This window comes from Poecilia reticulata, linkage group LG22, assembly GCF_000633615.1.
Source record: "Poecilia reticulata strain Guanapo linkage group LG22, Guppy_female_1.0+MT, whole genome shotgun sequence".
Lineage (NCBI taxonomy): Eukaryota > Metazoa > Chordata > Actinopteri > Cyprinodontiformes > Poeciliidae > Poecilia > Poecilia reticulata.
Window position 1 is genome coordinate 4254254 of NC_024352.1, and position 27369 is coordinate 4281622.

Genomic DNA, 27369 nt, shown 5'->3' on the forward strand with positions numbered 1-27369 from the left:
TTTTTCTGTGCTACATAGAAAAGTCACATTTCAGTTCTATCGTATCTGTATAATTGAGAYGACATAGAAAGCTTCTTTTTAAAAAAAAAATCAAGACGTGGTTTTTAACATGTAAACTTGTTTTTCCCACTGGAAAATGTTTTTGGTCATTTTGCAAACTGTGTGCAGTCCTGTCCTTTTCTTCATAGCACTAAAGGAGGTGGTACACATCTGTTTATTCAGAACCCTGTATTTCATCTGCATGTCCTWGGTGAGAATTTTAATTTCGTCTTTGAAAAGATAAATGACCTCTCCACAAAAATGATCAAAATGAAACGGAGTTGACATAATTTACCAGTCAAATCACTTGTGGGTTTTAAAACATTCAMAYGTTAGTTTTCAGAAATATTCATCGTCTGAAACTCTTTGCCGTGAAAATGTTTTCAGTAAAACTGGCAGTTTGAACTAAAGTAGGTTTACCAAAAATTTTTTGGATTTGGRATCTTTCTGGTTTAGTTATGAATTAAAGGTTGGCATGAGCAACATTTTTCAGTTTATAATCAAAATGTGTGGGTAGGATATGCTACCAAAATGAGAATAATATTGCTTGAAATTAATTATTGAACATTACTTTCAAAGGGGGCAGTATTATGTATTGTCCAGGCACATTGTACCATTTTATAGCACAATCAAGTAACTGTTATATTCAGTTGTTATAAAAAATGCTGTTTATATGACTTAAAAAGTATTTTTAAGTCATATTTGATGCCTTGAAATTGGGCCTCTGTCTCTTTAAACTCCTTCTCTTCCTGAAACTCCGCCTTTAGAAAGTGATCACAACACGGCTCCTCTATTCTCCCTTTAATAGCGTCTTTACTAGCATTGCAATGAGAAGTAGCTCCTATAATGAGCTCAGCAGATGTGCAGTTCCACCAGGAGTTTGCTCATTTCTGCTGGCTAGTCTGAAGGAGCTGACTGAGGTCGTCGCAGGGGAGAGCTGCTCTGTGAGGTGGAAACTCAGTAGCTTGGAAACTGCAATTCTGAGGTGGAACTGCACCTTGAAGGTGGAGCTAGGTCCAACCAGGTGTATTACACAGCTGAGTGGTTGCCATGGCGATTAAAGGTTTTCTCAAACATGCATGAAATAATCAAGGGAACACTCCTGTAGAACAAATAAAWAKTTTAAAAAATTAAGTTCAGTGGAGTTTTAGAAAATATTTGGTGTTATAAARCCAAACMACTTCAGACACAATCCATCTTTTAAAAAACCAGTCGCAAARCRTTAATTTGTYGAACGCAGGAAAACTTGTCTTTCCTGAAGCTCACTTTGCTGAGCACAGGAAGCAGGACTAAACATGGGTAAGGTATTAGTTTCACTTCCTGTTCAGTATTGATCTCGTATGACTTGCGCGATGACACAGCCTCTYCTCCACAGAACAATGTGCTCTCAGCCCGGAGCGCTGTCATTTGTAGCCAAACCAAACAAAAATTCACCTCAACAAACAGAACCCAGCGAAGAGGTAGACGTAAAGTTCTGCTGCTCCATTTCCCCCCAAAACGATAATTGCTACAAGATGGTTGAACTTTGCCCATGTTGATGAATTCTCAAACCACTAATGTAAAGCTTCCCCTTTTTTCATTTATACGAGCCAAAAAATACCAGTAAGCACTGCAGTTTTTTGGGGTTTTTTCCCCATCGGGAAGGAGCTAAACTTGGCGAGATGTTGGCACAGAACGCTCACGACCGTGTTTGTGTTACCTCACTGAAAAACATATGTGAGCTGGCAGGCACATGCTCCACGTCTCACAGCGCTTAAACAAGACACATCCACCTCGTGGAAACAAATTGCACTATGTAGTACAACGATTGCTGCAGACAAGGTTGCTGCTGCCACTTAAGSCTGGTATTGATTATGGCGTACTTCTGTTTTCATGCAGCTGTTGACAGCTGAGACCTTTCATGCCGTTCCCTGAAACTATGCGTAACGTCCCTCTTTGTCCTTGAAGCGGTACCAAGTTRTGCCCATTTGCTGCAGCCGCCGAAATCGCTTCAATGTTCTTTGTCATTCGGTGTAGTTCAGCGTAATAATGTCTGCGGAGAGAGGCTGCTGGAGCCGTTTGGCGGTTATATAATGGATGTAAACGACAGTGACTTAATGGCTTTTCTCTGGATTAAAGGCACGCCATCATAAAAGCAGTTCACTGCGAGTGACTAGGGCAAAAGGGTCTCACCTGCCGTCATCAGAGGAGAACAAAGTAGGACGGGGCCCCTAAAACCGCTCGGATTTGTAGTTATTTCCATCTGTACTCTGTTCATTTGATTAAAACAGTCACTTGGTTTTATATCCTTTTTCAAATGTCAAGCTTTATACCCATTGTAAAACCCAAAGACAAGACACGATGAGGAACACAAGTTAATGCAGCACAGAACACGATTTTCTTTTGCCTAGAAACCATGCYCGTGTTGGTCCGCTGGGGGGGTGCGACACCACAAACGAAGAGCGCTGAGATGTGCATCAGATGGCGGGGAGGACGGAATAGCTTTCAGTAAATGTTTGTGTGGAGAAAAGCAGACTTGAAAGAGAGACAGTGGCCTGGCTTTAATCGAGCCAAAAGAAAAGAGGGTAGCGAGGAAGGGATGGAGGTGGAGGGGTGCAAGCAATTAGCAGGAATCCCCCAGCACTGGAGTCTCTTTTTTTTTTTTTTTTTTTTAACTCATTGCCCCTCTCCCTTGAAAATTAAGGCAGTCAATTTCTGCAGTGAGTGGATATACTTGTGCGTGTGTCTGAATGCAGTTGCCGCCTCGATAAATGCAACAAATGCACAAACTGTATTTGCTGCAGTGAGGAGGCATAATCCTTTAACTTGGTGGCGCTGTGAGAAAATAGTGGATGACAGAAAAAAACAAGCAGGAGACAAAGTAATATGGAAAGATGCGAAAATTGAAAATTACGCGCACGCACAGTACAGTTAAGAGGAAGGAAGGAGTCCGAGGCGAGTTTATTAWAGCTAAATAAAACTGACAAAAACTGAAATTAATGTTAACATTAATTTACGTTAGCATTAACGTTTAACATTAACGRTAAATAATGGGGAAATACAATAATTAACTGGAACTATATCATATGTTTGTAAACCATAATACCTTATCATTCATTTTCAAGTTCACAAATCTGTTTATTAGCCTTTGGAACTGATTCCTTTCTCTGCACAAAAAGTTTAAGTGAGTTGTTGGGAAATTATGGTGCTCCATTCTCCAACCAGAGTCAGATGGGTTTTTTGATATTTGAATMAACTTTTTGAAAATGGTAAGTTCTGTTGAGTATTCATTACACAATCAATGTATTGTAACCACAATACAATACTTTGACCTTTTTGAATTMTGCACCTGAAAATTACCAAAGTATGAAGGAACTAAAACTACTACTATAACTAGTAAAAACTAAAATAAAACTAAACGATATTTAACTAATACCTAATCAAAACTAGCAAACACACTCTGAGTACCAATTAAAACCAACTGAACTAGACAAACAAAAAGACACAATGAAATAAAACTAAACTATAATGAAAAACCCAGAACCATTATAATCCTGGTCCGAGGTCTAGTGATCTCTTGAAACCTCTTCCAAGACCTGCCAAATCTAGGTTTAAAGTTTTCTTCTAATTCTACCAATGTGTCTCTTCAGACTGAGAGTAATACTAATGTTTTGAAGTGGCTCAGCCAGAAACCCAACTTTAATCGTATACAGAATCTGAGGAGGGAACAAAAGATTAGGCTGGTGTGTTCATGTGCCTTTGTTCTTTGTTTTTCTTCTCCCATTGCTGCTGCTTAGTTCTAAAAATCACCATCACWGTAGTCCTTTAGAGATTTGCATGAAGTGTCTTTGGACACGTCGTTTGTTGTTTAAAAGAACTTCACTTTTACAGGAATTGACAGGAAGTTGGCATAGGGTGTGACAATGAATCCAAGTCGCAAGACGGCTGWTGACAACAGGACAAGGAACATAGTGTTGTCCATTTCAGGTTGCATCAGTTTTAGATTTCAAACTAGAGATGATCAAAGTCGGTCAAAACTYTTAAAAGCTTTAGTTTACTGGTTGCCAGATTCACCATCATTAGCAGCTAACCTCGAGTCACAGTTTTCTCCCAGACTTAACAGATTGTTCATCTCTGGCAGCTTTTCAATCTACACAATGTCCAAGATTCAGTCTAGAAAGTCATCAATACTTTTCAACCTTTATGGCGYTTACCATAAAGTCAACTCTACCATAAAAGTACATTACCGATTCAAGAGTTACTTTACTTAAAAGAAAGATTAACAAACATTTTTCTCATGGCGTGTTGGTCTTAATACACACATTCATATCAGTGGCTCTTAATAATAGGTCACMTTTGCTGCACTTCATCGGATGATGTCACCTGCTGACAATAACAGGATAACRCTGTATTTGTCTAAGACAGACTTTCACTTTGACAGGATATAGCTTCTAGATGATGGTGTGACATCTACTCCCATGAGGCGTAACATCCCTAGAGTTAATATTAACTTTTCAGCCATTTCACATAGACSCATACTGTTTTCTATGTTCATGTACTGTTTAAATGTTGGTTGACAGACACGGGATGAATTTTTTTTCTTCTGTTTTTGTTACAAATATGCAAGTCTGCATTCACAGTKTTGGTGTCTCTTACTGAATTATAGTTTTATCTGTCTGAGTTTAGTGCAAAAATTAACATGATTGCTGAAATTGCTGGCAGAACCATTTAYCTGTGTTGGCCTAATAATTCTGTTATTTTATTTTTCTTTTTGTGTTTTTTGCTTTTCCAGCTTACATTTAAGGCTTAGTGGAAATGGAGTGAGGCAAAAGTGAAATGTGGAACCAGCTGCTGATATCACTGTAGATATTTAGACTAAGTTTAATGCCAGGGAAAATCAGGKGTATTAATGAAGTTTGCATTCCACTCTTACATCTATGCATGCCTGTTGTTAGGTAGAGCATGTCCAAAATACAACCTTAAACCTTCATCATTGTGTCAAGCCTCTGTTAGCTCTGTTTGTTTAAAATACCTGTTTGGTTCCACACASATTCCCCAGATGAACCGAGGAACTCGATGTAGACACTGTTAAAAAATGTGCTCATATGACATCATATCAACAAGTTATGATGAGGCTAATTAATAATAAATAATAATATTTTGTTTTTCAGATTAAAAGTAGTTTTTCAAAATGGCAACTGTAAAACCGGTGTTAAAYATGCTTTAAATTAAGCCTAAATTTCTGTATTAAAAATGCAAAAATCTAGGCTTCTGCATTTTTATTGGTCTGATATAATATTCWAATCTGAAATGTCATGTTGTCATCAGCTGGAAGCAAAAAACACAATTAACAAAAATAAAGGCTTGAAAACATTAGGCTCTGTTTACTAATGTGCATAATCTCTTACTTATTAAAAATGCTCAATTTTCTAATGTGGTAAATATGACTGTAAAAAAAGTCATGGCGGTGGAAGTTGTGCTTTTATTAACTGGAAAACCAATTTTTAAAAATGTAGTTAAAAATGAAATGAAGTTCACTTAGATTAGATTTTTGTAAAAAGCAAAGTGATCATTTGCTTTTTTAAATGCTGTATATTTTCTTTGGATCACCATTTTATTAGGACTCATTTGAAAACGTATAATTTTTGTAGCTTATGGTGATAATTATTTTTAACTTACTCAAATTTTGTAATAAAACATGAATTACATTTCTAGCTTAATTTTTTCCATTATTTCATTTATTGAAATGTGCTCATACAGTACTACATGTAAAAGAAAAAAAAACATGATTGTTTTTCTCCAAATAAATTTAAAATCTACATATAAATTAATTAGAATGAGTTCTTGCAAATACTACATTTTCTTATAATTGAAGTACATTTTTTATTGCGAATCTGAGCTAATATATGTAGTTTTTTTATGGAAGTTTGCCAATTAGTTTTGTAAGTCAACCCAACCGAATGTGGTATTAAAAAGTAGAAAAAATTCTCAATATCCAGAGTTTATTGCTCTGGATAAGCTAATTAGGATTTATATGTTCCAGTGTAATGCAAGTATTAGCAGGTCTTTTTTGTTTTGCCTACAYAAGAATATACAAATTAACAGTTCTGCTAATTATCATGTTAAATTTAGCATTTTAATTTCCCAGTTTACAGATTCTGTTTTCTCAAAATCTGATCTAATTAACACCAACAAGTACTGCATAAAAGTGCTTATGTTGAAAAACATGCACGGACAGTGTAAGTGTGATCCAATAAGAGGCTCGTAAACACTAGCCCCGATGGACTTATGATAAAACTGTCACTCCATGGGGTTTGTTATGCTTTTTTAAAACCATCAGTAGGTATTTCATCTTTTTAATGCTGGTTGTCTAACTCCAGGCTGGCGTCTCACTCTAGATTGTAAATCTGCCAGTTTTTTTTAGCTGCTTAGATGAAAAAAGATGATTGSATCCACCACACCTACTTCTTAGTGATATCAAAGCATTTCTACTGACAAACTGATGCTGAAGAAACAAACATGGTTGCTGGTAAGGCGCCCAGGTAGTCCACTTTAGATAAGCTAATAATGTAAGACTGATGATTAACATCATGCTTTGAGATAATTATACATTTGTTGAACAAAACTTTTTCAAATCTTGTACGTTAACATGGGTAACTTAAAAAGTTAGACTTTAGAAAATTGCACAAAAACTTCTTTGGGGTTTAATCAAGCAATGTTATAAAAATGTAATGACTAGTGGCAGCCAAACCTTCACAGCAACGTCACTTTTTGATCCTTTTTAAGCTCTTTCTATGTGAAATTTTAACTTGTATAATTGCTATTGTCTGCTAATATGCATAGCATGTTGGTACAAAATGTGTCGCTAAATGATTTGCCAGAAACTGGATTTCCATAACAGTATCAGGAAAAACATTGATGCCATTTCAGCCGCACCAGTCCTCCATCAACATATGATCTTTAAACCATTATTGTTTCATTTGTAGCAATTAAATAATTTTCTTTCTTTGATGACCAACCTTTTTGTGTATTTAAATATAAAAGATGGAATTTGATGAATATCAATATCAATTTTTAAAATATTGGCTTATGCCATTTTTTAACAAAAGTGATTTTTTTTTTGTGTGTGCTTAAATTATCTTTTGGTACAAGAGACATATTTTTTGCCTGCCCTTTTCGTCCACGTCTAGGTCCAATCTTGCAGCTTACTCACCTCCATGTAGGTAAATGTTTGAGGACGGCATGCACAGCCAACAAAACGCAGACGTGCTTAACCTGTGGCGCTGCTGCTTTCGGAAAGTACAGTGCGGCGCATACTGTAYAGAGGCATTTACAATGTGTCTGCAATTACTACGCTGACTGAAGTCCTTTAAAATTTCTTTGGAATAAAAAGAATACAAATAAAGGCCAAATGTGAGCCTGCTCCTTAAAAAGTGTATACGAGCGGAGCAGCCCGGAGCTGAGGAACGGAAGGAATTCCCTCCACGCCTGGGTTTTCTCAGCGACCACAGCTCTAGAGGACGAGTGCCAGGAGAGCCCGGAGGCACAATTAGCTAACAAAAGGCCCAGCCTCCTCCTCTTTGCTTGCCCAGCCCTTGTAGATTATCCTACAAACACAGCGGGGGCCACCTTTTAATCTCTTGCCCTCTTCACTTAAGACTCTCAGCCTCACCTCTCCAGTAAATTCCAGGGTTCGTCCCTCCTGGGGATTTGAGCGTCTGTCTCACATCTCTCTGCAGCTAGTCGCTTTAAAATCTCCCCGTTTTTAGTTTTAGAATTTGACATATTCTTTAAAAAAACTAACGTAAATTAAGTTATGTTTTAATGATCCAAACAATAAGAGGGTCCCAAGTTACTGGCATCAACTTGTCATGACCTGAGTTAGTCTGAATATTATTTTTAGTGTCATTTCTTTCCATTTTTCAAACTTTTCTTACTCTCTAAAGTGAAATCAGATCAAACTTTTCTTGTTTTAGATCACAACTACCAAAATTATATTTGCTAAACTCCACAAGAACAATAGCAAGAATATGTCAGAGATTTATGAACATTGGCGCCATGGTTGATTTATGAAATATCTTATGTAGCTGTCGCTATGATTTTTATTTTTTTTATTCACTTATTTGACCAATCTTATTCACATGTGATTTTAATTGAATTTCTTATTTAATGCAAACACCAGAATTATGAAATTGTGGGGTTTCTTTTTCATCTTAAAACTGAAGTTGGCTTTTCCTTTAAATATACGTCTATGCAGTATGGAAAGCAAAACCAGTAGATTAGGATATGGTCAGTGATAAACCAGCTTGGAAACTTAGAGTATTTTTAACAGAAGCTAAGTTGCAGGAGACTGAAGTGAAAGTTGTCCAGGAACGAAGAGTCAGGGTGCAGCAATTAGATGTTGTTTCTGTCCAGAGTTCCCTCGGTGCCGGCTTCATTACAGGCCATTCTGTTTTCTGTTCCACGCTGACATGGCAGAGGTCAGGGCTGGGTATTAATGGGGATCAAAGATGTGCGCTTTTTAGATCCGTCCAGTCAGTTTTAAACCATGATGATGTGGGGTTTTTATTTTCTTTTTTAAAAATTGTTTGAAGGGATACGTCTATAGAGGAGCATCAGAATMAATTTTCATAATTAGAGATAACTCTCAAACTTTTCTACATAAAAATTTACCTGCAGGTCTCTTGCTGCCCTGTTTATTTATTTTTTTATTTTTTTTACTCAGACTGCATATTTACTTTAATTTGGAGGATTTTCCTGAATTATGTAGACATGTTTTGCTATTCCTCATATCTGGAAAACATCTACTTGTGATACTCTTGCTGAATACTGTGATATTGATTATGATTCACCCACATTCATGACTTCCGTTCTTCTCCTTCACTCTTAATGTGGATTTTAGATGCTAAAAATATACAATCGTGTATGAAGGGCATAAGTGTTACTCCTATAGGCCTGATACACTACTGCTATGCAGAACTTGAATGTATGGTTCTTGATGTATTGTAAACAACAAAATCTTCCATTACAGCAGTTCTTTGCAATTTGAATATCGCACAAATTGATACTGCAGTTATGATGGCATCATATTTGTCAGCTCTGTATTCAAACTAAAGCATTATTAATTATTGCATTGTTGTGAAATGGAAGGATAATGACATGTGGTTTTCAAAATGTTTTGCAAATGAAAATGTGAAAAATGTGGTATCCATTTGTCAGTTAAAGGGACTTGAGCTTTACATAACGTTAATGTCATTCCTTCATCAAAAAGATACCTGGAGTGTTGCCTTGATTCTTTCATGTATATTTGAGAAATCCGTTAATCTCCATGGCAACCATTCAGATGTGCAAAATGCCTGGTTGGACACAGCGCTGCCTGGGAGGATGAAGCTCTTCCTCAGAGCTGCAGTTTCCAATCCGTATTGCAGGACAGCCTTTCCCCATGACTCCTCCACTCGGCTCCGTCAGACTAGCCAGCAGCAATTAGCGAACACCTGTTGGAACTGCCAGTCTGCTGAGCTCATTATAGGAGCTACTTCTCAGTGAAACACTGGTAGAAATGTTGCTACAGGGTTAAATAGAGGAGCCAAGTTGTGATGACGTGGTGAAGGTGGAGGTTGAGAAAGACCAGGACTTCAAGAGACACAGGCCCAATTTCAAGGCATTTTCTTCGTTAGTGGCAAAAAAGTGCCATCACAGATCTTCCTTTGGATAGTGGTCTGGACTAATAGATTCTAATCTATAATGTGAATTGTTGGTTCCTATTGCATTGGTATCATGTGATCAGAAAATCTAATTCCACATATTTGCTATGTAAAGACAGGCAATTATTGTGATTGTAGAACAAGTGTCGTTAAAAAAAATCAGATTTTTTGGGAGAACATTTTTTTACAGTATTGTATTCCTTAGAGCATTAGCAACGTCAATATTGAAAATATGACTTAACACACTTATTGTTGATGTCTAGTGTAGTTGAACCGCTTTATGTATGTAAACAGACTATTTGATGGGTAGGTTTTACTTCTAGAACATTATTTGTTTGTTAGGCTCTAACTGCGTGCAGCCATAAATATTTCATTTAGCCAATTTTCATTATCACTTTTATTTATCATCGCATTAACTACCGCAAATTATCAATACCATTTAAAATCCATATCGGCCATTGCTATGTCTCATGCGTTGCTTGTGGCTATCTGCAAACAAAACTTCTAATCTATTCCTTGTTCTTCAACATTTTTTGACAAAAAATGTCCGTCAAGCCCTACGCCATTATTCAAAATAATTGAAGCATCTCAATAAAACAAAGTGCTAAAATAAATTAAAAAGTTCCTCTCAGTTCCACAAAACAGTTCAACTCTTTTTTTCGGTACAAAGATCTCAGGAATCAAAATGAAATGAAAAAATATTTTATAGCACCCTGAGTGAGCACTTTGTTGCTTTCTGGTGTTGTCATAGATTGAACAAACATCCCTCTTGCAACTTGATAAGACGATCTTAGTGGATTTATTTCAGCAAATGTTTCTTCAGAATTCCTACGCATGCTCTCATCAACCCGCCTCAAATTGGAAACCTTTATCACCGTCATTAGCTACGGTCTCCTGGCAAATTAAGCACCTTGGTCTCAGGCTGGTCGGAGGGAGAATGAATGCAAATTGTGTCTTTCGATTGTGAATTCTCACCGTCCACTTTTCCTTTTGAAACACGTAATTTTCTCCCAATCTAGGCTCCCACTGCCAAGAAAGCATCAATCAGCTGACCACTCCGACAGTGGAAGTAAAAACGTGCCGCTCGCGCCACAGCAGTGATTTCCAAGTGACACCAGGACAGGCTGTCGTCCTGTTATCGTGGAAACACATACCACACAATACCACAACACATTGGTATGGAAACTTAGATGTAGTGAAAGAAAAACAGCTTGGGGGCCACAAATATGCTGTCACCATATACTGAGGTAAACTCATTTTTTAACTAGTTGCCTGACTTCAGAAAGCCAGGCAACCAGTAGGTAACCAGTTAAAAGGAGTTAAATGCACATCAACATTATTCTTAGCGTTTTTTAAAATAATTGACAGCTATCCAGTCACTCTACTTTGTGTCAATCACATTGACATTTAGGACTGTGACATCACAATGTTAAATGGTTCAGTATGTATGAATGCTGTACTGAAATATTGTTTTATACCAATCAATATTTAAATGGTCAAATTAAGAGGTGGGTTCTGCACCCAACAATTGTATTCAAGTAAGAACAGTACTACAACATAAAAAGTCAAAGTAAAAAGTTGAAGAAGTTACTCAAGTAAGAGTAAGAAAGTCAATCATTTAATATTCATTTAATATTTAAAAATTACATCAAATGGATCAAAATATAAATTTATGTGGAAATTTTGGTATTTTAAGGACCAAAATGAAAATAATGAAAATAAATAATATAATTACAAAATAACAATCTGTTTTTCCAAATCAATTTCATGTAATTTAAAATGTATGAAACTAGGAAAAACTGCAGGTCTGGCGGAGTTTTGGTTAAAACAAGCTTGTTCTTCATTCGATGAAGTTACTCACAGCAGGCTGAGCGTCCAGACATTTTACTCGGGAGTAGCAATACCTCATAATAAAATAACGGCAAAATAAAAATACCCCTAAAAGTATTTTTTTCCCAAAAAGTTGCTCAGCTAAATGTAACAAGTTATTACCCAATTCTGACAATTAAATAAATGCATTAGCTGTGTTTCCATTGACCATAGAACTGCACAAATTGAAATGACTAAAATAAATTCTCTTAATGGAAACACGGCAATTTTGAAAAAAGTCAAGTTTTATTTATAAAAGCTGTTTATGCTGAGTTGTTTTTTCAGGAATATTGTAATGTATTTCGCAGAACTGCAATGGAAAATTTTTTTTTGCATCACATAAGTCACGTGATCAAAAGTTGGATGTTACTACTGACAAAAACCACAAAGAAGATAATGGGAAGTGGTAGGAGGATGATGGGTTGTTCTTGTTTTATTTTCAGACAATGTGCAATACACAGCATCACAGTTTATAAAGTTGTGACATTCCAAAGAGTTGAATTCATTGCTCTTCTGTAAAATCGACTACAATTTCCCCAAAATGCATACGTAGCCGCTCCCAAGTAGGTGGGGCTTGTCGCTGCAACGTCTTAATGAAACGCTGATGATCTGATAGATGAACGCTAGCACCATGACTGAATTATTAATATATCTCATTAAACTGCAATGATTTTTAATGACTTATCGTGTGAACTACCTTATTCACGTGCAATTTTAATTTAATTTCTCATTTATTTGCATAGCTCCGTTCATAGGAGCTAAACAAAGATTTGTGTACATTTGTAATCAAAACACAGCGACTGTAGTACAAGAATCTTTTTCCGGTTACCCCAAATCAAACAGGCTTCTGTTTTGAGTAAACGGCCTAATCAAAGTATGTGTGGTATTCTGGTCCCAGCCCCAGTATCTGCACCATCAAGTGGGATTCCTCAAGGCATTCCCAGTCCGCCAAGAGTGAATGAATCGTCCTGATTTTGTATCAGAATGTTATTTACTCGTATGCTGCAGCCTCATGGATRGGATGTTCTTATGCTTTTAAGAATATTTTTGCAGCAAACTGACAAATTTATCAGACGGATATATACAGATGGCAGACATTATGACATCATTTCATGTTATAACACCCATATTGTTCATCTGACAAGAAAATGATGAGATAAAAATGGTCTAGTGTGAAGTGTACACGGGTGATATTTTCAAATATTCCATGGAAAGAGCCTCTTATTTGAGTTGATATAAATTCTTTAAATCAGTTGAAACACTTGGTTTATCTGACTGCTGAGGATTTCTTCACTTTTATACGAAGTGATTTCTATCACTTTCTACCAATACCTGTCTAATACAGGTATTGGACACATTTTGCTATTGCTAACTTCACCAATCCTCACATTAAAAAATAAATCCAGACTATCCCCTTTAAAGCCAGAGAGGACGCTCTAAAACGGCTTTCCCCATTGCTATGTACTGGGAGTAGAATGCTGGCACTACTTCAAATAACCCCAAATAAACCACTATTGTTATGAAACTCATGAAGTTGCCTCTGTGGAAAAACCTGAAATATTACCAAGGAGAGAATCAGAGTTTCAAGAGAAACATGGTCTTGTGTTATTCATGTATGATAACAAAAGTTGTTCTGCAAAATATCAGAATTTGTGGTATTTTATGTAATGCTTTTCCTTAAGAATTGGAGCTGTGCCCCTTTGGTACATACTACTTTTACCTATTGCTAGCTTAAATTGGTGTATTCAGTCAGAGCTTTTCACGCAGTATTCATCAATTTTTGGAATGTGAAAATGTACACGAGTCCACAGTCTGTGCAGAAAATGAGTTTATTTTATTCTGATGTAACAAAGACTCACGATTCTCCTGAAGTTTATCCACTTCTGACTAACCAATCAAAATGACCCTCACATGCGTGCATGTTTTGGCGAGCAAACATATTAAGTCAAATTTCTTTTCCCTGCTGAAAACCTCTGTCTCTTTTCATCCAGCAGCTTACTGCATCACTTGTCAGGCTGATGCACACTCAAGCTGCTGCAAAACCACAAACATTTGGGTGTTTCAATCGCTCATGTTGGTGCAATACTTGTATAAATGTTTGTGCCACAACATTTGATTCATGTAGTCAGTGTTAGGATGCCAAGCAAAGACTCAAAAAATAATTTAAAAAAAACTAACAAGAACAAGAACAATATTTTCCCTCTCCCTGTTTTAGGTTGAATTAATATTTAGATCGATCCAGGAAAAAAATAAATAAAAAGCTTTAAATTCTGGATGTTAAGACACACTTTCAAGACTTGTTTGGATCAAATTGTGACTTGCTTCTGCATATGTATGGCAGTCATGAAAGGGCTGGTTTTGATACAAGCACTTCCCACACCCCACATGTTGTGAAAGCAAAGAGACACATGTACTAAGCTAACCAGTTCTGACTTCCTGCCTGCATATCAGCAGCTTCCTCTTTCTTGAAAATGTTATCATGCATCTTTCTGCATGAAGTGGTCTGATGCTTTGCTTGCAGGAAGAGTCGTTTTGTCGGTCGCTCGTGTTTAATAATCATGTTTATGCACCTCTTTTGTTGTTCACTCAAGGAGTAGTGACTTAAAGAATATAAGTTTTCAAGACAAACTCACTAAATGTTAAGTTTTTTTCTTTTTCTGCATTTTTAGATGTTTAGCAGCTTATAGTAAGATAAAGATAAGTATATGAATAAAAAAGCACATTTTATATAGACATTTATTGTATGTAGGGGAAATAATTTAGTAAATCATGTCAATGTCGAGGTTTCTTTACACCTGCATTTGTCCTCAGTTGAAGACATAAGGAAGTACTTAATCATGTAAAAATACAAATTTTAAATTTAGACCAAAGGCACAAACCTTGCAGTGTTTGCCGCAACATGTCTGCTTTGATGTTCGGCATTACATGTTCATGCATTTAGTTCACGTATCAAAACAAGCTTCCCTGCTTGTATTTTTGTTCCACTGTCTCACGTGGGAAAACTGAAACAGAGAACAGGCTTTAAATGAAGTTGTTTTGTTGTATGTGTAGATAAAACACATTGGTTTCACCTGAGCTGGTTTTCTCAACGTCCTCAATAGATTCTGCAAAACAGATATTCAGTTTAGCCATTTAGGCACATATTCTGTCACGTTCAGCCATTGCAAAATGGTGGATGAGTGAAAATATAAACTGCATTATGTTGTGAAACGGTAATGTTTCCTTTTCAGATTGCATCTTATCATTTACAAAACATAATTAGAGAACTGATATTTTTCTGGCTTTTTTTTTTACCATCATAAAATGTCTTCACCAGTATCCCTGTGCTTTACTGACTCAGGCATTAAAATATCAGTCAGGTTTGGGTATTAAGGGCAGTGAGGTTATTCAAGTAAAGGTTTTGCACCAATATTTTGTTGCACCGTCTTTAACTTTGCTATTGTGCATTTGATGTTAACTCAACAGTATTTTTTTCTCAAGAGAAAAAAAAATATTTTACTCTTTAAATATTGATGAAATTTGGGTTAGTTTTATTCCCATGAACGCTCCTATTTAAGACAAAGCTCTTCATTTGATGACAGTAAAAAAAACCTATAAAAAGTCTTGTGTCAAACAGCAGAAATGTCACTGCTCTATTTATATCGATCTGGCAAAGTAAGTCACAGGGATAGTATGTATTCTCCTCAAATCCTTTCCAAATCTCTCCCTGCATCTAACAGTGCCAGACAGCTTAATGCAACTAAAACAGATGAATCTTCCTGATCACAACACTCGAGACACAGTTCAAAGAGCCAAAGCATTCAGAGGAAACTGGCACAGAGATCCACAGGAATAAACACCGGATACAGATATGTGAAGATGTAGCTTTTGGCATCTCTGTTTTTGCCATCTCTGTGTCATGAATTATGTTTGTTGAAATAGTGTTTATTTTCTTCCTATTTTGCTCTCTTATCTGCTCAGCTTTGTCTTTCACTTTTTGCTACGTCTGTTACCACTTACTACAGAAGAATAATAAGAACATTTATTGAATGACAAGATAGGTTTATCGATATATCCAGAGCCGCCTTTCGCCATGCTGGTGCTCTAGGCCAGATTACCGCAACTTTACACACACGGGCACTCACACACACAGCTGTATGTGGACAGATGTAACAAAATATCCATCCAAGACATGTAGATTAGGTTTACCTGTTGCTGAGCAGTATAATCAAAACATGCACCAAAGAGACCACTTAATGTTTTAAAGGCCTGTTGCAATAAGTCAATTAATCGCATGGTGAATTAAAACAAGTTCAATCATTTTCATTTGCGCGATTTTTGATTTTCTCTTTTCTCTCTTTCTATCAAAAACTGGATGAGAAAAGCCTTCAGTCTGGTGTATTGGTCTCAACTAGCTCTTTTTTTTATGAAGGACAGTTTTGTTCAGAGAGACTTAATTGATTTTGTTTTATTTTGGATATTTGTTAATTAGAATTTAACGGGCATCGATCTTTGAGAATATGTTCTTGCATTATTACTGGAGAATGTTTTCAAAACAACATTATCATTTATCGCAGTAAGTTMTTGGGACGATTTATCATCCAACAAAATTTATCATTACGGGATAGTTTTCAACATGGCAAATTATTTTATTGAGAGTCTGAATTTATATAATTTACATTGTTGCATAGCAACTACAGGGTTTCTTAAAGAGACGGAGGCCCAGTATCAAGGTGTTAAATTATAAAGTCAAGTTTCTTTTGAGTCATTATATATATATGGATCATTTTTATGACAATTGAATATAACATATAATTCCATGATCATGCCATAAAATGACACTATAATAATCATTTTGCCCCTATAAATGATTCTGCCCTTACTTGAATATTTACTCAGAAAATTGTATTTCTGGGCAAACTGCATCAGTGACTGCTACTTTACTATTTCTTCCCACAACAGTATTCATGTCTAAGGTTTTTGCCTCTGCTGTGATTATGTTTGAGAATTTAAACCTTTAACCCAAAAATTTCCATTTTTAATCTAGCATGTTTCATGACAGAAATAGGTTAAAAGCTTTGAAGGATAAAACGCTGCTGTAGTTGTCGTCTAACTTCATTTTAAAACTGCTAACCAATACTGAAAGTAGTGAAAGAATGAATAGTGTTCCCCTTATCACAACAAATTTGGACACGATTTCTGTGTAAATCTGTGATATCAGCCGTAAGATTTTTGAATTACTTCTGCAATCAATTTGACTCTCTTTTGCTACAAACGTTATCTTTGCCTAATTTGAATCCCAAACGATTAGTCGGCCTATCTTGCAGCAAGTTTTTTTTTCTCATACAAATCAAATAAATCGTATCGAAGGGATGTAATTTTGCCTGGCATGGCTCAGACCTCAGAGGTCAGAAGACGGGACATCTGTTTTGTTGGGAACATTTGATCAAACACACTGCTGTAACATGTAAGAAAAGACAGTGAAACGTCCCGTCACTTTCTCTGCCCTCAACATGCTCACAACATCTCAATAACCTTCAAATCTTTCCCCGCTGTCTGCCTCGCCTCCTTGTGCCATCCACATGCTGCACACATCCACAGCGAACACTCCAAAATGTTGTACTCTAAATTACTTCCCTGCATTTGTAATCAAGGGCTATGCCAGATTATAGGTTTAATTCCAAACCGAGATATACACCGTTTTGAAAACACACTACACTCGCAAAAATGATTGCTTGCCTGGAAGCAAAGCTCACTGTGGATTATCACCGACTATTTTCCTGGAGTCGAGACCTTTACTGATGAAAAGAATGTGTTTGTGTGTCGTATATGTTTTGCTTTTGTGGTTTTCATATCAACAAACTGACGTCCTTGGATTTCTGTTGACTGTTTTTCATAAAGGATTTCATTTTATTTTTTTTTATCTGCTGCTTCTTGTTTTGAATTTGGAGATAGAGCGGGTTAGAGGAGCACTGATGCAGTGTTTTTGGTAGACCAGTTTCCCCCTGCAGTGTTTTTTTTTATAATGTCGATAAAATCATTGCTATGCGGCACAAGGTTCACCTTTGGGCATTTGCACTTTATTTTCTTAAAGCAATATCCATAAACCTTCACTTTTATTACAATATGAATTAGTGTACAGTAGCACTGGGCATAAGAGTAAAATCTCATTTTTTGTCTTTAAAAGATTTTAAATATCTGTAAAAGTTGTTTTTTATTTCAACTATTCCTTATCTGAGTTGGCCTGATTTCAAAGTCAAAATAAATAGAAGCTGTAACAAATGCTGGTAAAACAGGATGATAGTTCTTGGGTGGGATAACATCACTATGGAAACCCAAGAAGTGCACTGGTGAAAAAGAAATCAAGATTTTCCAAAACTTAAATCTTCAAAAAGAGAAAATTAGATTTATGGATAAAACTTAAAATGCATCACCTAGCTTTACTGTATAGTAACATTAGGTTATGTGAAATAGAAAGATACATTTACAATTCTTCTCCTTTCAAAGGCTTGTAAAAAGCTTTACATTCTAATGAACATTTAACACTACAGCTGGAAGACATTTTAAATATCCAAAACAAATAAAACAAGCCAAACAAATAAAACAAGCCAAACATGAATTATGAAATCTCTGTAAACAAAATTGTCCTACAAAAAAGGATAGGATAAAAAAAAATGTAGTTGAGACCAAAACACCAGACTGAAGACTTTAGTCATATAGTTTTTGATGGAAAAAAAACAACAATAAATCACAGGAATAGAAATTGAGCTTGTTTTAATTTATCGTGCTATTAATTGATTTATTGCGACAGACCTATTGCCGCGTTTGACTCTCCTTCACTGCTCTTTTGTTCGGAGCACACAACATGTTAGCTCACATTTGCAATGCACCGAACAATGGGTTGAGATACAAATCAATTACTTTAATTAATTTATTTACTTTTATGGAGTGCGGCTGAAATATTACAAAGATAAAGTGTGACCTTAAACTAAGACGGTATGAAATCACTCATAGCTGTTCATAACACGTTGGGTCCAGCAATTACTTCCACGCACATTTGATTTGATGGATTCATGGGCGGCCTTCACCACAAACTGAACTGCACCCCAAACCGCAGCATAACAGTTTCACTTTTTTTTTTTTAACTTACACAAATTAAAAACATTTATTTCCTCAATGATATTCCTTGTTTTTTTCTGTTTCGCATCCACTTGTTTTCATGACTGGGTCACAAGCCTCCAATACAAGCTCAAAGTTGAAATGTAAATATGAATGCGTGTTCTTTGCTATCACAGGTAAAAGGAAATGGTGAGGCTAGTAAAGCTCATCACCAAAAGTATTGCTTCATTGATAAGTTCTCAACTTCAGCGAGTAATTACAGATGCAAATCTGTCGGTATGCATTGATTCGATTTCGATTTTCAGGGTCATGATTTGATTCAGAAACTATTTTTAATTCAGAAACACAATCTAGAGATTCTGTGTAAATCATGTGAGTGACGTGGAAAAAACAACTTTAACAAATAGAACATTTATTTAAAACATTTCTACATACTGTATCAAATTCCATCCATTTATATTTGAACAATTTCTGGAGAATGTTCCCACTATGATGATGATGCTGATGGGACTGATTAATAATGTGTCAACAGGCTTTGAGGAGGAATCCCACAAATAAAAATAGGGACATTCTGGCATTCCATCACTTTGAGGCGAACAGTCTTTGCAAAGAAGCAGTGGGACTGTTGGGTCATATTGGATGGAAACTGGGGGGCAGATTATTGTCGCAGCTTTCGTCCATCTTGCTAACTACTAACACTTCCCGCTGGCCCGCAGTTGTGAAGGAAAGTGACATCAAAGTCGAATCAAAATCGCTTTGGTTGTTCCCGCTGGAATCGCATTCAAAAAGATTGGATATGAGTCAGATTTGGGAAGAAGCTCAAATGTGACTCAACAAAACAAAAAAAGCAGATATATCTGAGTGTTCACACTTATTCTAAAAAGACTTAACCCTCCAAAAAAATAAGTCTGATTTGGGTGACATTTGTCTTAGTAAACAACCAACTCTGGCAGATTCTGCTCAGTGTGTTTGTTGTTACTGTCCTCCAGAAAGCAGATTGTTTCACAGTTCTGACTAAATGAACAAAATGTGATTTTTTTTTTTTCTTTTTTTTTTTTTAAAGGTGGGAAGTTTTTGTTCCAAATAAACAAAATGTTTCTGAGTACACACCAGCACCAAATCACACACACAAAAGAGACAGCATAATGGTGCCTATTTGTATTTAGAACCATTTCCCATAATAACAATTACCACATAATTACAACAAATGGTGTTGCATCCTGGGTCTTTTTTATTGTTGATCAGATTTCCCTCCATAAACACTCTTTCTTTTCCTGTGCTGCTCTTGCAGAGGCGCCTCCATCTGGGATGTCCAAGAATGGATACTTCTTTCAAGAAATGGGTGAGCCTGATACATCAAAAACAGAAATTCAAAGTAATGCATTAGAATAAGGGGTGGGGGAATGATGATCTTTTCATCAAGAGATAAGTGCAAACATATGATAAAAATGTAGTTATAATAGTCTTTTTAAGTGAAACATTGTTTTTCACTTTAAAAAAATTGGGAGCATTGCACCCAAATTTCATTGTTACAATGATAATATTGTATTCTATTGAGCTAAAGTTTGAATAGGATTAAAATGTTCCAATGTATTGCAATAAAATGCATTTCCAAGACAACTTTTACCACAGATGTGCATCTTCCCGTTTAAAGAAGACGTTGAAACTGCAGCGCAGACACAAAACCCGCTCCCAGCTTTCACGCCGCGCTGTTTTCCGATATAAATAATGAACTTTTCTGTCTGCTATAACAGCAGTTTCATTACCTTCAAGCCAAGGAGAGACTCCCAATTAGTATGTGCAGCCATAGGAGTCAAGATGGAATATACTTGCGTTGGATCTCCCTGTCTCCCTCAGCCAATTATTCCCCTTCCTGTAATACAGCAATTCACTCAGCAGAGTCGCAGAAAGCCCCCTGCTGCAGATGAGCGTGGCTGTCTTTATTAGGCAACCTTTTATCAAAAATATGAATGCAATTACATTATTGTTGGTATGTAAGCATTACCCGCCGTCGTCGTCGTGGGGGATCATTAGCAGAGGCTGGTCTTGAAGCTCAATTCTGAGCAAACGTATGCGACGACCAAACGGTGACTCATGTTAGCATGTTAAAGGTTTCTGCTGTGGGCCACCTTACAGCAGAAGCTTCCAGTCTTCCAGTTCCATGTAAGACTTCGCAGAGTGGGTTCTGTGCTTTACAGAAACTAATCATTGGCATGAACGCCATTAACGCTGAAATGATTAATCGCGTTGAATCGATTGTTGAAGTGATAGTTAACGAATTTTGTAATCTATTAATCATTAACTGGATTATACAGTCGGTAAAGCATGCCATTTGCTGAAAGAACAACTCACTCAGAGCTGTAATTAAGCCAAAACTGTACAAGAAATATAAATGTTGGCCCCCAGTTGAACAGAGTCCATCGGGTGTGAAAACTAGGCCTGTCACAATAACCAATGAATCAATTAATCACATGATAAACTAAAACAAATGCAATAATTGTCATTTGCTTGATTTATCTTTTTTTTTTCTCTCTCTCTCTTTCTACCAAAACTGGTCTTCAATCTGGTGTTTTGGTCTCAACACTATCCCTTTTATGTGTTAGCACGGAAAGATAATTTTGTCTACAGAGACTTCAGAATTCATTTAATTTGTTTTTTCTGTTATTTTGTTTATTTATTTTGTATATTTAAAATGTCTTCCAGTTCCATGTTTAAATGTTCATCAGAATTTAAAGTTTGTTCTTATATTATTCTCCCATTATTACAATTATAGTTCTAATATTAACATTTATCTCAGTAAGTTCTGGGACAATTAATCATCTGGCAAAATTTGTTATTGTGACAGGCCTAGTGAAAACATCCAGAGTTGCTCACTGGGAAGTTCCTTCATTCGTCCACCGTGAGCAGTGTTTCCTCGGGGGCCTTGGCCTTGGGGCAGAGGGAAATGTTTTGGTGGGACTGCGCAGATTGATCATTCCCAATTTCTTTACTTTCGGGTGATCGACAATCGGTTGAAGCCAAACTTATCCAGCAGTCTTTTCTACCACCACAAGGGTCTGAGAGAGAGTTGCGTTTCACTATAGTCAGCCTACTGTTGCCAACTTTGCAACTTTTTTGCTACAGAAACAAATCAGTATGCGCCAAAATCAATCAGGCTTTTTAAATATGTGCAAACTGTGCACCCTTACTTCATCTTAACAATCAGTATGTAGAACAATAGATTGGTAATGACCTTTAATAAAAACAAAATACATTAAACAGTTATTAAATACTTGTCTTGAATGTCTACATATTTGACAGAACATTCCTTGAATAATGTTTGGGGAAACACTGATTAAAAAACAAACTTCTCATATCAGTAAAGCCAGAAAATGCGATATGTGTAAGCATCTGACCAGTTCTATACGTGCTACTTCCTCTTTACAGCACACATCTTGTGAAAGTGTAAGAGTGTGTGTCACTGCGACACACACCAGGACATACAACTTGTATAAATATCTAGCTTTAGAACGCATATAGCAGCCTAAATATACCAAACACCATATGTGAGCAGCTGCTCTCCGGCATATGGAGCCAATTCTGTTCTTGGAACGCAAATCGCAGAAGTTTAAAACGTTTTAATGATGCAAAAATGCTTCGGAGTGGGAGTCGGTGTAATGTCACCGCTCCGAGCTCACCTCAAAGGCGGCCATGGAGCATTGCAAAATGTTTGAACTGTATCAAACGAAACAAAGCCCTCGGCTCTCGTTCCTTCCACATATTGCACGCTTTGTGTTAGCACAGTTAGTGGAGTTAGCCTGACATGCAGTTTGTTCACATTCAATATTCTGTTCAGACCAAAAGGTTGTAAGACAAAACCCAGATTTAAAAGAATTACCTACCTAAAGTAAGAAAATATGCCAGTAAATAACAAACCTGCTGAATTGACGCCATTATATTTTGAAACAAACCCAGGGTTCCTGCTGGTGAGCTGTAGCTGCTCCCACACAAGGTGATTTGAAAGTCGGAGAGTCAGCCGGTGGGTCTGAGGCTCGGAGGGGGGAAGCAGGCAAGGCAACAACATGGCGAGGTTCAGCTGATGTCAAGCGCTGAGGGATCGCCCTGATGCAAGACAAACTAAATACACTGAAATTGGTGCCTTCTCACAGATGAGGTCAGCAGATAAAGAGCACAAGTATGAGATTGTTACCGTCACATCACGATGATGACCGGCTGATATTTGGGAAACGGGTAGTTACTGTAGGATTTGATTTAAGGCTCTCCTGTGTCACGAGGAGATATTGGGATGACTCACACAAAACGGCTGCAGGGCAAGTCCTCTGAAATTCTCCACTGGACGAAATACCTGAATGTTAGACATCCAAAAAAACCTTTATTTTATTTTATTTTTTTGTCTGACGTATCTAAAAACAAAAAGTCTAATTTTTTCTGTATGCTGACTTCATTTTCACATTTCTTTTCTGCATCTTTGTAATACAGTTTGTCATTTTTTTTCTTACTTGATCACTGAGAGCTGATTTTGAAGAACGTCGACTTTACATCTCGATTTGTATTTTTCTTTCTACAACTGTAAGATTGTTTTTCCAGCTTTGCACGTCTGGAGATGGAAATATTTTTTTCTGTCGTAATTTTCAGTCGGGCTGAATGGAGACCATCTCTGAACATCAATTTTCAATTGCTGACACAATTTCCCAACTGGATTTGTTTTGTCAAGCTCAAATCCTCTGGGCCTCGTCCAGGCTGAAACGCATTGTTTTATTTTCTAAGATGATTCCATAGGTGTGTTGTTGATGACTCCCAGGGTTCCATCCTGGGCTTCTCTTATTTAATATCTACATGCCACCGCTAGCTCATATTATAACAAGTAATAAGATTAGTTGCTATGGCGACGCAGATGATACACAGATGTACATTGCGGTGTCACCAGGTGACCATGAATCAATTTAAGCACTGAACAAACTGAAGTTATGTTTGGACCAAAAGAGGATCAATCGAGTCAACGCACAGCTTCAGTTATTACAGCTAAAAACCAGAGATCTGGGTGTAGTGATGAACTCTGACCTGAACCTTCAGAGGCACGTAAAGACAGTTACAGAGTCAGTCTCCTACCTCTGGAGATGTTCTTCTCCTGAAGAACATCAGGAGATGAGAGAAACTCATCTTTGTGTTTATCTGTAGTTGCAGTGGCGCAAAAAGTGGGTATGCAGGGTATGCAACGCATAGGGGCGCAGCACCAGAGGGGGTGCCAAAACCCCGTCTGGAGGGGGCGGCGCGCCGATGTTTTCCCATACATTTCATCACGTGCCTTTTGCTCCTTCACCTCGCGCACATAACGAGGTAAATGTAGCGAGTTTTACCCTTTGCGTATCGTCACCTTTGGGGGGGGGAAGGGGTTGTGAGCGAGTGAGCGTCGCTCCTTCACCCTGACGTTCCTTGATCATGTGAATAATGTGTAGTTGCGCCACTGTGTAGTTGCATTGATTAGTGCAACAGTGTCTTTACAGGTTTTCTAAAAATAAAAATAAAAAATCAGACCGCTGCTGCTGGTGTTCTAAGAGAACAGACTTTAAAATGCTGTTGTTGGTTTATAAATCACTGAGTGGTTTGGCACGATACATTAAAGACCTGATGTTGTATCAACCTTCCAGACCTCTCAAGTGTTCTGGCTCTTGTCTACATCCCCAGAACCAGAACCAAACAGTGAGAAACAGGATTCAGTTTTTATGCTCCTCTAATCTGGAACAAACATCCAAAAGAAATGCAATAATGSTGAAACACTAAGTTAATTTAAAACTAAAACCTACTTGTTTAGAGAATATTAAACTGTAGTTTGCTTACTTTGCAATGTATGGTTTTTGCTTGTTTGCTGTTTTACAGTCAAGCAGTTTGAATCAGTCCTGAAATGTGCTTTACAAGTAAAGTGCCTTGTTAGGTCTTTCCTTACCAATTAAACTACATATCCCACAATGCACCGCAACACCTACTTCATGCCAAACAGTGGCAAACCAAGTTACCAGCTTTTGGTGATGAGCAGAGCACACAGCACAGTGAGTTCACACAGTGCTTCACTTACTTTGAAGTGCAAAAAAAAAAACTGCCTGGGACTGTAAACCATTTGGTTTTGACATGAAGAGAGCAGCTACAGACATCCAGATGGAGCTTATAGACATGTTATATTTTTGTTCTACATCCAGAAATTTTGTGCATGCACAACACTGGAGGACAGAAAAAGAACCTGGAGGTGAAGGTATTATTTAGTGCAGCGCACCCAGATAAAAGCCAGTGAAAAATGAAAAACAACTTAAAAACACTCGTATGCATTTTTTTTTTCTTTGCACTCTGTGTCGGCTATGCGACACACAGACCCGTTGCCATAGCAACCGACTGACAACAGCTCCTCTATATCAGGATTTAACACCAGAAGATACTCAAATATTTACCATGCAGAAGAAAAAAGTAATCCGCACCTCCAAAGTACTCTCCAGATTCCCACAGCTCAGACCCAAACATCAAACATTAATTGACTTGTTGCCAGGAAATTATTCTAAACATCTTCCTCAGAGAGAAAAGAGTAGATTAAAAGAAATATGTCCTTGTCCTTGCTTCAGTGAGAAAAAGTACATTTATTCCAGTTCTTCGAAATCATGTATCTAATTTATATAAAGGCTGTTTTTTAATAGAAATGTTGACCTATAAAGTGTCTTACATGTTTCCCTCTAGAATTATCCTTCATATTAACTTAATCCATCCTCCCATAATCTTTGACCAGTTTCCTTGTCCCTGCTTAAAAACATTCCCGACATTATGATGCTGCCACCACCATGCTTCACAGTGAGCACAGTGTGTTCTTACCACTTTTTTAGACCCTCTTCCATAAAGGCCATATTTGTTTTCTTGTCTTCCTGAAAGTTTAGGTGGATAGCCATGATTTAGTTGGTTTCTTTATGTATTTCCATTTTCACATAAAGGGATGAATATTCAAATCTTGGTATATTATTTAATAACCTAGCTCCATCATAAACATCTCCTAACCCATCTGCTGTGTTCCTTGGTCTTACTAAAAGCACACTAAGCTGAATATTGTTTAAAAATGCACACTTGCATTGAAAGTGCTGCTTCTCAACCAAGTCTGCATGTTTAGCTTCCTTCTTTTTATATTTGGATTTGGTTTTGGGGTGGATGGGAGGAGAGTTTGCTGTTTAGAGGATGTCCACATCGTCTTAAAACTTCTTAAATTCATGCATCTAAAATTAAGTTCTTATTTAAGCTGACTTGAAATAAATGAACCACAAGTTTTACTTTTGTTGTTTCAGGTCTATTTAATCTCATATATTCTATATAGAGACATCTAGCCAGCTAGATATATAAATGTTACACTTACACATGGATGTAAAAAACAAAACGGTTAGCTAGTTAGGGTAGCTTTACTCTATGGGAGTAAAAAAAACTAAAAAAACTAGCTAGCTTTACACTTTTCTTACCCTTATTTAGGTAGGCTAGCTAGTTTTTTAAATCCATCATGGGTGAGTGTAAAATTTATTGCCAATAAATTGCTTTACTTCTGTTGCCAAATCGTACACATTTTTTATATGCAATTTTCTTTTGTACATTTCTCTCGCGATACAGGTCTTAAATTTAATTCATAATGGTCTTTAAAAGTTTTTATATTTGTGTTGACTAAACTTGTAGAACCTCTAGTTTAAATGGAGCTTCAGCTCCTGCTGCAGAGTTTGGACACATATCTGTGACAACATGTACATACATGACAGCTAAAAGCACAGAGTAATGAGTTCAACCTTCCTCTTTCAGTTATGCTGTGTTTTGTACATCTGGTGTCTTCCTGCTTCTGGGGACATGGCTGAAAATCTCAGGATCTAGACAGGAGTGTTCAAGTATGAAATGCTGCTTGTTTGAGGTCTGGACCAGTTCTGTATCATAAACAAATATTCATTCATTTTGTTGGCAACTCATATGATGAAAATGTCATTTTCTTTGAGATGGTTAAAGTGTCAAGCGTTTTAGTTCTATAACAAATTTTAACTTGAACCACAGAAACTTCACACTTCAGCAAATGACCTTCATTTCTCAAATCCAAAACAGGAAAGCTGAACCTAAAGTACAACAAATGAAGATGAGATAAAAATGACAGATACAGTGTGGAACAATTCCACAGTTCTATTCTAATTTTGTTCTGATTTTTCTAAATGTATTTGCCAGAACTCCCAAGTTTTACAAAGCAAATATATTTTTTAACCTCAAAAATGCTCTGGTTAAAATACAAACCAATCCGAAAACAACTAACAAAAGCCAAACAAGAAGTTGCAGTTGCTTAGAAGCAGTCTGATTGTTTTAGCTTTTGCCTACACTGCCCCCTATGGCTTTGGCATGTTTAAAGCAACTCTCGGTGATGTAAATCAGATGGTTTGTGTGGATGAACAATTTTCTAACACTGATCCTGTGTGTACAATATTATTTCAAATGATGTGGCAAAGATATATATTCTTTTGTAAAGACCCGGTTACATGTGCACAAAGCCATAGATTGTGGGATAACCTCAGATTCTACATTTATTATATTCTATGCACGCATGACCATATTCTACATTATGACATGCTTTTTTTTGTTGCCTGTTTTGGCAGATTCCTGCTCTTTTGAGTTTTACTTTGGTCCAGTTGGACCG

General features: G+C 36.8%; 1 protein-coding gene across 5 annotated transcripts in view; it reads left to right on the forward strand.

Moving 5' to 3' along the window:
* slc4a11 (solute carrier family 4 member 11) overlaps positions 1-27369 on the forward strand; it is a 143818-nt gene that overhangs the window by 29486 nt on the left and 86963 nt on the right. For 4 of the 5 annotated variants that reach the window (XM_008398802.2, XM_008398798.2, XM_008398800.2 and 1 more), the window contains exon 2: positions 19981-20031. The exons of the other annotated variant lie outside the window; for it this stretch is intronic. In XM_008398802.2, the coding sequence (XP_008397024.1) occupies positions 19981-20031 (51 nt within the window). The remainder of the gene's footprint in view (positions 1-19980; positions 20032-27369) is intronic. 5 annotated transcript variants of the gene reach the window in all.